The sequence below is a fragment of the Helobdella robusta genome (assembly GCF_000326865.2).
Source record: "Helobdella robusta unplaced genomic scaffold HELROscaffold_67, whole genome shotgun sequence".
NCBI lineage: Eukaryota > Metazoa > Annelida > Clitellata > Rhynchobdellida > Glossiphoniidae > Helobdella > Helobdella robusta.
In genome coordinates, this window is record NW_008705379.1 from 65,564 (window position 1) to 78,107 (window position 12,544).

The 12,544-nt window shown below is 34.5% G+C and overlaps 2 protein-coding genes across 2 annotated transcripts; one reads left to right on the plus strand and one right to left on the minus strand.

The window, feature by feature from the left end:
• Positions 1-1,107: 1,107 nt before the first annotated feature.
• HELRODRAFT_181020 (hypothetical protein) lies at positions 1,108-5,175 on the plus strand (the record flags this gene model as incomplete). The annotated part of the gene is made up of 3 exons (XM_009030311.1): positions 1,108-1,340; positions 2,110-2,473; positions 2,911-5,175. The coding sequence occupies 3 exons, from the start codon at positions 1,108-1,110 to the stop codon at positions 5,173-5,175; spliced, it is 2,862 nt and encodes a 953-aa protein (XP_009028559.1).
• A 3,367-nt stretch (positions 5,176-8,542) lies between these two features.
• On the minus strand, positions 8,543-11,871 carry HELRODRAFT_88819 (hypothetical protein; the record flags this gene model as incomplete). The annotated part of the gene is made up of 9 exons (XM_009030287.1): positions 8,543-8,733; positions 8,886-8,981; positions 9,144-9,233; positions 9,538-9,621; positions 10,609-10,750; positions 10,932-11,020; positions 11,373-11,487; positions 11,600-11,654; positions 11,780-11,871. Coding segments are annotated over 9 exons (954 nt in total), but the record flags the coding sequence as incomplete, so codon positions are not given.
• Positions 11,872-12,544: the final 673 nt, after the last annotated feature.

A 12,544-nucleotide genomic window follows, 5' to 3' on the forward strand; every position in this document is an offset into this window, starting at 1 on the left:
ATAGAATGTAGAATATATACAGAGAGAATGAAAGAATAAAAAGTGAGATGAAGAGAAAAGTAGTAAGAGAATAAGATCAGATTGCTTATTTATTCATAGTTGGTTTCCTTGGAGCCCTGGGTATATCGGATTTCCACGTCTGTCTGTCTGTCCGTCTGTCTGTCTGTCCGTCTGTCTGTCTGTCCGTCTGTCGCTCTGTATTTGTACCTGTCTGTGCTCGTGTATGTTTGTATGTATGTATATCTATTTGTTTGTCTCTATATAATTATATACATGTATGTGTTCGTTTGTTTGTGCGTCTGTATGTATGTCCATATCTTTGTATGTTTGTCAGTCTGTCTTTCAGTCTGACTATTATTTACATGTCTGTGTGTTTATATTTTATATTTTTCAAGTTTTATTTTCAAATTTTATGACTTGCTCAATAATAAACTAATTAATTAATAATAATTAACTGCTAACTTTACATTTACAAGCATGATCCATTCATTCATTAAACTTATATATAGCAAGAAATACATAATTTACAGTGCGTGCGTGTGTGTGTGTGCGTGTGTATATATATGTGTGTGTGTGTTTATGTGCGTGTTTGTGTGTCGATGGTCACACGATACAAATTACAATATTAAATGGCTTTATTACCCAACAAGCGTTTGCTTATTAGATTAATTTACTATCACCATTCTCCTGTTGGGGGCTTCGAGTCTGTCTGTCATCCCCCCCCCCTCTCTCTCTGTCTTTCCATCATCATCTTCTTCTTCTTCCTCACATTCTAAGTCGTCTTCATTATCATCATCATTATTGCTGGCTACGTCATTATCATCAATTTTAGCATCATCATCATTAGCGTTTATGACGTCACTTTTGATGTCATTTTAAATATTATCTATAATTTTTTTTACAATAGTAAGAGTGACATTAGCGCAAGACAACAGTTAGAGCAACATCATCGTCAACAACTACTACGTCAACAACAACAACTACCACTACTACTACTACTACTACCCCAACAACAACTACTTCTACTACATCAACATCAATAACAACAACGTCATTAACAACAACATCAACAACAACTACTACAACAACAACAACAACGACAACACAATGAGAAATCTAGCCATACTGGCACGCCATCACACTTCAACTCAAACCGACCAACTACAACTAACTGAACACGACTACATTCAGCTATACAACTCCATGACGATTTTAAATGAAGCGCCAAATAATTACCCCGATAGTTATGACGTAGTTGTCGACGCAACCAATGGCATTATTGATGATTTTATTCTTGACAATGATGAAGACGGTGATGATGATGATAATGATCTTGATAGGTTAGTAAAGGACTTTCTTTTGTAAGTTGAATAAAGTTGATTGCTTTATTTGATTGGTTGACTGGTTGGTTGGCTGGTTGAGTGAGTGAATGATAGAGTGAGTGATTGAGTGAGTGAGTGAGTGAGTGAGTGAGTGAGTGAGTGAGTGAGTGAGTGAGTGGCCGGCTGGCTGGCTGGTTGTTTGACATGATTTGATATGAAATAAGATTTCATTGCGATCTTATTGTTACCAATCGGTTAGAAATCACATAGTACTATCTCAGTGCAAGTTTAACTTTATAACATTTTTATTGTCGTTGTAATGTTTGCTGGTCTTATTATAGCTATTGCTGTTATTGTTTTTATTATTGTTTTTATTATTGTTTTTATTATTGCAATTGTTATTGTTATTATTATCTTCATCATAATCATCACGCTCCTCATCTTACCATTACATATCAAACTAAATCGTGAACTAGCGGGCCACCTATCGCACCTAAGTTACGCACACGCACACACACACATACATGCACACATACAGCACACACACACATACATATATACAACATACATGCTTACATTCGTCGGTCAGTTTGTTTTTGAACCAATCATTGTTGAAGTCATTTTATCCTTGCTATAATTTAATAGCTTATATTACAACTTACGTGTGTGTGTGTTTGTGTGCGTGTGTTTGTGTGCGTGTATGTACGTGTGTGTGTACGTGTTAATGTATGTATGTGTATATTTATGTTTGTAATACAGAATTCATTGAATCATCACAATTATTCAGGTTACTGAGATTTTCAGCAATGGAAACAAAACACAACAAAAACAACAAGAAGAAAAATATTTACAACATAAACAACAATAACAACAACAACATTAATAACAAAAACATAGATAACAGCCATGACAACCTTCTAATGAACGTTCACTCTGGCTTAGAGTTAAGTTGCAACAACAACTGTCGTAACAGCAACAACAACAATAATAATAGCAACACCAAGAACAACATCAACAATAACTATCTCAAAAATAATGCTCACGGCAACTACATCAACAACAATGGCAAGAACATTAACAACAACAATGACAACAACAACAACAATAATAATAATAATAAAAATAATAGCAACAACAAAATTAGCTACATCGTCGCTTCATCCCAAACAGACCTTACTCTCTCATTGCTTGATCTCACTCAAATTTCAGAAGACGACGACGACGATGATGATGATAATGATAATGATGTCATACATAGTCACGAAATCGGCAATATTTATGATAACAATTATGATGATGGTGATGATGATGATGACGACGACGGAGGTGATGATGACGATGATGAATTGCTCTGTCGAAACTCGGTTAGGTTTTATTTTGTTTTGAAAGGAAAAGTTTTTAAGCACTGTTATTATTATTATTATTATTAGTGGTAGTAGTAGTAGTAGTAGTGGTGGTGGTGGTGGTAGTAGTAGTAGTAGTGGTAGTGGCCTAGTAGTAGTAAATATACATGAATTTTTCTGCTAGAGATTCAAAATGCAAAATTTTTTGAAATTTTCCAACAACAACAATGCTTTGTTTGTTTCAGTTGATGTTACAACACGCCAGACCGCCATCATCAACAACGACAACGATGACAACAACAACAACAACATTGACGTCATCATCAACGATGCACAGTTGCGTCAACAAAACATTTTCCTCTTACACCGGCCAATATTCGCCATTAAATAACATCAACAACAACATCAACAACAATAATCTTAGGTTCTTCAACAACAACTATGGTAATAATAATAACAAAAACAGCAAACGTAAATTAAAACGTCCGGTCCCTCGGATGGGAATTAGGATTGACTTGTTGACGAAGCAAGTTGATCGAAACTTTAACATCAACAAGAACATCAGCAGCAACAACAACAACAACAACAACAACAACATTAGCAATAATAGTAGCAGTTCGAAGAGTAATTCTCTTACGAAATACCTTTCGTTATCGTCGTCATCATCGTCCTCATCATCATCTCCCCTAAACACTGTCTCCCGTTCAATTATTGACCAACATCTCTTCCAACAACACTCACACAACTACTTCCTACAACAACAACAACAACAACAACAACAACAACATCAGCAAGAACTATTGCAGCAGCAGCAACAACAACAACAGCATATTTACCAGGATTTAGTGTTTGAAACACCAGATGCACAGACATCGGAGCCAGAATATTTTATATTATCTCCAGTTAATGAACTTGCAACAACAACCACAACATGTTGTTCAACTACAAGCAACAACGACAACCATGCTATGCAACAACAAATTCAGCAACGCTTGCCGCCGGTAAGAACTACTTCTCTAAGAATCGCGGCTACATCAACTACAACAGCAGCAGCAGCAACAACAACAACAACGCCACCTCCATTGCCAAGAAGATCTTATTTATTTCCGTTTTTGTCTTTTTCATGCCACAAACAACAACAACAACCACAAAATGTTCAACAACAAAATGCTAACAACAACAGCAAAGAATTTACAACATCCACCTTGTTGATAAACAGAAACATCGATAATGCCAACAGCTTACAAACGCCTCTGGAAAACTCGCAACAACAACATCAACACCATCAACAGCAACGACAATCGCCACAGACACTGAAGATGAATATCGATAGAATCTCTCCAATCATTCAACAAAACGTCAATCAAATTAAACCAAAATCAATAATGATGCGCACGTCAAATAGCAACAACAGCAGCAGCAGCAACAACAACAACAATGCAAAATCCAACAGAGTCAGTTTCGTTGATGATAATTTCAACGTTGAGTCAGTTCTGAATCAATCTCAGTCAGTTGTACAACACCAACAAAAGCGCATCTCAACTGTGATGAACAGCAAAACGCAACAACAACAACAAAAACAATCGCAACAACAACATCAGCAACCACAACCGTTACAGCGGAAGCAACCACAGGAGCAACAGCAAGCGACAAATTCGCCCAAACAACTACTACCACTACAACAACAACAAAACGAACTAAAAAAAGTGGTAGTAGTAGTAGGAGAAGATGGCGTAGATGAGCAAAGAGGTGAAATTTATGGAAAGCTATCGGAGATAATGTACACGAACAGGGCGAACCTGCATCATACAATCATGATTCAACAACGACTCTTTCAGCAACAACTCATCAACAACACTAGTCAGTTCTCTCAGCCAACAAACAGCAACAACATCAGTGGCAACAACAATAACAACAGTGGCAACAACAACAGCAACAACAACAGCAACACTTTGGTGAACAACACAGAATGGATAATCAAGAAGCGAACAGACGGCACTAGATATATAACAAGGAGGAAAAACAAAAAACAAAGTAGCTGCAATAACCCAAACGATACAAACCGAACGGCCTTAACTGATAAAGATGGTTTACAACAGCCAAACAACAACAACGTTAATTTAACAAAATTGGCGCCAATATTTCGTACCAAGAGAGGAATTAAAACAAACGGGTTTATTCATAACATTAACAGAAACAGCAACAACATCAACAACAACAACAACAACATAACTAACAACAACAGCATTATAATCAACAACCTAAATAACAATATAAACTACAACAACAACATCATCAACAATGACGTCAACAACAACGTCATCAACAAAAGCATTTTAAAATCCAACAGAAATCCACCTGGAAATTCGCTAAAGATCGTCAATAAATCCAGCGCTAACACTCTGCCGGAAGTGTGCAACAACAATAACATCAACAAAAACAATAACAACAAAACAAAAGCCTCAACAACGCACCCAACCAAGGCACTTTTGTCTGTTACTACAATTTAAACTTACACAAACACCACACACACACACACACACACACACACATATACACGTACATGCATACAAACACACGCATAACCGTGATTAATGACCGACATTATTCGTTTCCTTTGATGTACATTTACTTGTTTGTGTAATATTTATTAGCATTTAATAATTTAATAAATTATGAATTTATGTTTTGCTATTGTCGTTCATTCATTCATTCACTCACTCTTTCATTCATTCATTCACTCACTCTTTCATTCATTCACTCACTCTTTCATTCATTCATTCACTCTTTCATACGATCATTTGTTCATTAATTGTACCCCTATTCTTTTACTCATACATCATTCAATAAACTCATCGCCATATGATTTCATTCATTCATTTATTCACTTATTTTCCATCCATCCATCCATCCATCAATCGTTCGTCCTAGTGCTTGAAGCATTGTTCTTATCGGGTAAAAAATCATATTATCGTTCATTTTTCTATCTATCTCTGACGTCATCACGTCACGTGACACATTTATTATTATCATTATTATTACCACTATTATTATTATTATTATTATTATATTTATTATTATTATTGATGTTATTTATTATTAAAAACTTTATACATTTGTGATTTCGGTTGCGGCAGTAAAAGTGCGCATTGTCTTATTTTTGCTACAATTGAAAATTAATTCATAATAAACAACAACCATAACAACAATGATAACAAGAGTAATAATAACACTAATAATAATAACACTAATAATAATAACAATAATGATAATAATAATGTTAATAACCACAACAATGAGAAAAATAACTCGTTAAAATCTAAACGCCAACAGGCAAATATTAACAGCGTAAATAAGCAATTTAAAACAGATAAATGAACGAACAAACGAACGAACAAGTGAATGGATGTGAATGAATGAAAGAATGAATATATGGATGAATGAATGAAAAAACAGATGAGTGGATGGATGAAAAAAAAACAGATGAATGGATATTAATCATACAAAAGCATAGCCTATTCATGACGGGAACAAGGAGAAAGATAAAAAACAAATACATTCTCTCTTTTTCTCTCTTCTCTATCTTTCTCTCTCTTTCTCGCTTTCTCTCTCTATCTATCCATCTCTCTCACACACATATTTATTTTCAAAATGACCCCAACACACACACGCGCGCACACAGTAACAATATAAGTCTGCTAAAATAAAAACTCAACACTAATTCAGATGCATTAATGTATGTATGTGTGTGCATATGTATGTATGTATGTATCTATGTATGTATGTGTGTGTGTAGGTATGTATATACGTATGTATGTGTGTGTGTAGGTATGTATGTACGTATGTTTGTATGTATGTATATGTAGGTGCGTATAAAAGTAAAAAAAGTTATGGAATAGCAAAAACAACAACAGCAATTGATATCTTAAACGTAGAAAGTACAAAAACGCATTGTCGTAGATAAGGGGTGGGCAAACTTTTTGCAGTGAGGGCCGAATTGGAAACTTTTTTATCTCTAAAGGGCCGCATATGTACTTAAATAGCAAATTTTTTCGACCAAGGGGAATATTTTTGAGACGTTTTGTGGCTCCTTTTTTTGGCCATAATGTCTGGCTGACGAACTTATTTTGGCCGTAGCTTAGCTTGCCCGCCCCGTCGTAGAACGCATATGTTTTAAGTCTGAATCCGTATTAATAATAAGTTAATTCCAGTAAATCGAGATCCAAAAGTAAAGCAAAAGTTAATATAATTGATTAATTAATTAAAATTTGTATCTTGATATATTAAAAACATCAATCAATCGATCGATCAATCAATCTATCAATTAATTAACAGATCAATCAATTACTCAATCCACTAAACCAGTTAACAAACGAAATCAATTTCAGTACATGATAGGATGAATTAATAATAATAAAAACAATAAATAATAATAATAAAAACAATAAATAATAATAATAATAAGTAAAGTGGAAAGATCATTAATCTTACATTGAACCTACATACAACATAAAGCATGCTTAGATAAAATGATGAAATCAAACATCAGCCAAATGTAAAAAAAAATCTCTCCTACACACCCGAAACGAAACGGTACAGAGACGAAACTATACCGATACAGAAAAGTTTCGATACGATGCTTGTACCAAACGAAACGAGACCACACAGCATAACGATATAAAAGAAATATGGAACACACACAATAAATGCATATGGTACGTTACGATATGGTATGTTTGTATGTGTATGACTGTATGTACGTATGTGTGTCTAATTGTACGTCCGATTGTATGAGTTACTTGTATGATTGACTTTGTACACAGAGCATCCTTTAAATGTTCATTACTCTTTTCTATATGAGATGCATTACACATACACATACACGCACACAAACACACACACATACATAAATATACATTACACTACATTACTTTCCAGTGAAATGGCAAGCAAACAGTGTTAAATTACAACTTGATACCATTACTATTTGGATGTCTTTGTATATTTTTGTATGTGTGCATGCATGTATGTTTGTTTCTTTGTATGTATGTGTATGTTTGTATGTATGTATGTGTGTGTATCTAATTGTACGTCTGATTGTATAAGTATTTGTATGTTTGACTTTGTATGAACATACACGCATACATTAAAATACAAAAAAAGTACGAAAATACATAAAAAATACAAACATACAAACAAATATTGTGTATACAATACAACAAACGAATAATCTGTATACAATACAAAACAATAATTGTATGAAATGTTGTATATGCATACAAGAAGTTAAATATGATACCACATCAACATAAAATGACTTACGATATTAACAATTTATTTATAAAAACTGATTTTAAAACACCAACTTGCCTAACTAATCTACAAATCAATCAATCAATTAATCAATCAATCAATCAATCAACCACTCGATCAAAAGATTAATACACTTTCTACCTCTTAATTATACGATCCAACTCATTGGCATATAAGAACAAAACGCCACTGAAGAGAACCACGGTGGTAGCTTGCAGAGCCACACTCTTGCGACTCAGCCTGCATACCACTATGAAGACCAACATCATGCCAAAGTATTTTAAATAATCTCTGTTGCTTATTGTTGCTGTTGTGTTTTTTCTTTGGTGTTTTTTCTTTGTATTTGAATTGGCGGGTGGTTGTGGTTGTTGTTGTTGCTGCTGATGTTGCTGTTTGGATTTTGCTGTTGATGATGATGACGATTGCGATGGTGGTGATGATGATGATGGTGATCGATTGTCGTCGTCATCTGCAGAAAGAAAAAATTTGAATCACCAACCCCAACAACAACAAGAAAAAAAAAATCAGCCCATTCCTAATAGCAACATCAACAACGTCACAACTCTACACACCACCACCAGCAACAACTACAACTACAACAACCAGCACATTCCTACTTTGTGACTTGGGGACACACACTCCACCATGGTCCTTGAATCCCACGACACACTCACACCTGTACGATCCGGGTAGGTTGATGCACTTCCGAGAGGTACCTGGACAGACTTCCGATGATTTCAGGCATTCGTCTGTGTCTGTTGTTGTGTCAATCAATCAATCAATCAATCAATCAATCAATCAATCAATCAATCAATCAATCAATCAATCAATCAATCAATCAGTCAATCAATCAGTCAGTCAGTCAATCAATCAATCAGTCAGTCAATCAATCAATCAATCAACTAACCAACACAAGCGCCTTCCTCAATATGGTAGCCATCTTTGCACTGTTTACAATTATCTCTACCAGGCCCGTGACAACTTAAACAGGTTGGATGACAGGCTGTATGTTTGTATGTATATGTATGTTTGTATGTATGTATGTATGTATGTATGTCCACCATAAAAATCATGATAATCATCATCGCCATCATCGTTATCATCACTATCATCATCGTCGTCATCATCATTATCATTCTTCATCATCATCATCATCAATACTAACTGGAGCATTTATAGGAGCCAATGGAGTTGACGCAATATTCGTCGAGGGCACACCTCAGTCTGAACCCTGGCATGGTACATTCATCCAGATCTGTGGCCATGATGGTGATGACGATGATGAGGATAATGACGTCATCACATCATCTTCATCACTCTCATCATCATAACCAGATTCACCATTATCAAGACCCTAATAACGACTTCGACCTTGACATTCGCCACTCTCAGTCCTCTTCCAGCCTTTCCTACACTGGTCGCATGTCGAAGCTGTCTCGTCTGTGCATGACGAGTGGCACGACTCGTGGCAAGCTGTTGTCAATCAATCAATCAATCAATCAATCAATCAATCAATCAATCAATCAACCAATCAATCAATCAGCCCAACAACCAACCACTACATATTCCTTTGTTGTTTTTGAAATATCTGCTCGCGCAGGCAGTACAACTTTCGACGTCTGGTCCGCCACATTGGGAGCAAGCTTTGTGACAGGCTGCAATATGTCAACCGACCAACCAACAAATCAATCAATCAATCAATCAATCAATCAATCAATCAATCAATCAATCAATCAATCAATCAATCAATCAATCGATCGATCAATCAATCAATCAGTCAATCAACCAATCATTTAACCAATCAATCAACCAATAAACTTACTAATGCATTGATATGATCCTTCGTTGTTAACGCAGTACTCATTGACCTGGCACATCGATGCATCTTCACATTCGTTTAGGTCTTTTGTGAGAAAAATTTCAATCAATCTATCTATCTATCAGTCAATAAATCACTAGTTTACTTACAATCAATCAACCAACTAACCAATCAACCAACCAACAAACCAATCAATCAACCAATCAATCAACCAACAAACCAATCAACCAACCAACAAACCAATCAATCAACCAACAAATTAATCAATCAGCCAACAAACTAATCAACCAACAAACAAACCAATCAACCAACCAACAAACCAATCAATCAATCAACCAACGAACCAGAACAACCAACACCATCGACCATGAGCCATCCATCTTTACACGAGTGACAGCCAATCGGGCCAGCCTTTGTACACGTCAACCGACATGATTGGTCGCAAGCTAAGTGGGATATTATGGTACTTTGAGGTATCTCGGTACATATGTATGTATGCGTACGTATGTATGTATGTACATATGTATGTGTTGGTAAACGACAATAATTTTTACAATATTCTATAAATTGTACCGAATGTTTGGTGTTAATATGTTTGTAGTTCGTTTTTTCGATTTTTCACACTATGTAAGTATGTTTGTATGTATGTATGTATGTATGTAACATATCTCACAAATGTATGTATGTATGTTTGTATGTACGTATGTATATATGTACATATGTACAAATTGTATGTATGTATGTAAGAATTGTAAAAGATGTAAATTTCTAAAAAAAACTGCCCACAGACCTTCACAAACCACACCCCCACCATTATTAGCTGCAGCATCTCCATCTGCAGCAACATTCCTCTGCTTTCTAGCATAGTAGCCATCTGAACACTTGCCACATAGCTCACCCTCATAGCCAGGATGACACGAACATTTTCCTGTACCCGAATGAGTACCGTCACCCTGTTTTGAGGGTGAGAGTTAGAGGGTATTATTGTATACAAACATACATATACACGCATATATACACACACACGCAAACAATCACATACACACACAAACACACACACATAATCACATATACACAAATACAAACACACATACAAACAAACACACACACAATCTCATAGACACATGTACAAACATCACAAATGCCATTCCCGTTACAGGGGTTTTTTCTATCTGGCTTGCAGTCTCGACAGTCTGGCCCATACGTACCATGTGGGCAACAAACTGTACAAATGTTTGCATATGTGTGTGTGTGTGTGTGTGTGTGTGTGTATGAGAGAGAGAGAGAGAGAGAGAGAGAGAGAGAGAGAGAGAGAGAGAGAGAGAGAGAGAAAGAGAGAAAAAGAAAGAGAGTGTATCTGGGTGTGTTTTGCGTGTGTTTGTTTGAATTTATGCAAGTGTATAGATATATAGATGTGTGTATTCAATTACTTAGTAGCATGGTAATTTTTTCTAACAACACTTTAAAGATATCAACAATTTAAAGATAATAAATGATAATAAAAATTTTAATAATAATCTAACCTAATCCTAACCCTACCATATTAATGTCTATGTAATATCTAATTTTGTTAACCTTTGGTTCTTCTGATACAAAAGAAATCCCTGAGATCTGATTTTGTTCCCTTGGCAAAGACATTCTTCCACCAATTTTCCAAGACATCTTCATACTTTTCCAACATCTGGTGACACTACAATTAATAAAAAGAAACACCTATTAGAGTTTTAATTAATTAACTAGTTAATTAATTGACTTATAAATTGCTTAGTAATTTATTTTAATTAATTATTTGTTATTTTTACCTGTTGGCTCTGCCCTGAACAAATATCCTCTATAATTTCTAAGAACCTTGTTTCGCTAGATGAATAACATTTAAGATTTATGATAATTAATTGATTAATTAACTTTAAAAGTAACTAATTGATGTTCGTTCATTTAATTATTTAATTAAATTAAAGACACAAAAAGTAAATATTATTTACCTAAATGCATAGCTGCCTAAATTAGTTTCCTCCCATTTTGTGTTGCCTCCCCCAAAATTTGACTTGGATGTTGAAAGTAAGCCCTTTAAAAATTTAATAAATAATTAATTGTATTATAATACATTCATATTTTATATTATTATGATTTAGTTATTAATATAGTATAATTATATATAATTTTACTACTAATAATTATTGATTTTTTTTATTTAGTTATTAATTATTAAATTAATTTAAAGAAAAAAAAAACAAAAATTTAAAAATAACCTGTTTAAATTTCTCAACAATTCTTTCACAGGTCGCACACTTATCTTCTTCAGCATACTTTGAAGGTCGTGCCCCTTGGGGCGGGGTAGGAACCACGGCCATGGAGAAGTAGATTGTGGTAGCTGTGACTACACAACTCGTTAATATCACTACTAATTTCATGATTCAAAGTGCAAGACGAGACTGACTAACTAGATTACTCTACTTTTACTATTAATACTTACACTAATTTAAAGTATACCTAATCCCGATCTATACTGAACACTCAAAAACTACTAAACTAAACTTGAAATGATGGTGCTAGCCAGTAGGCCAAAAGAAATAGGAGAAAAAAGTCAAACTAAAATTTAATACAAAATCCAACAAAACAAGATTATTAAATTAAAACAATGCAATTTTGATTTGTTATATCAAAATAAATTATGTTAACGCAAATTCATTAAAAATAGCGATTATGGTCAGAAATCGATCAGAGTTCCAGAATTTTAAATGTTTAAA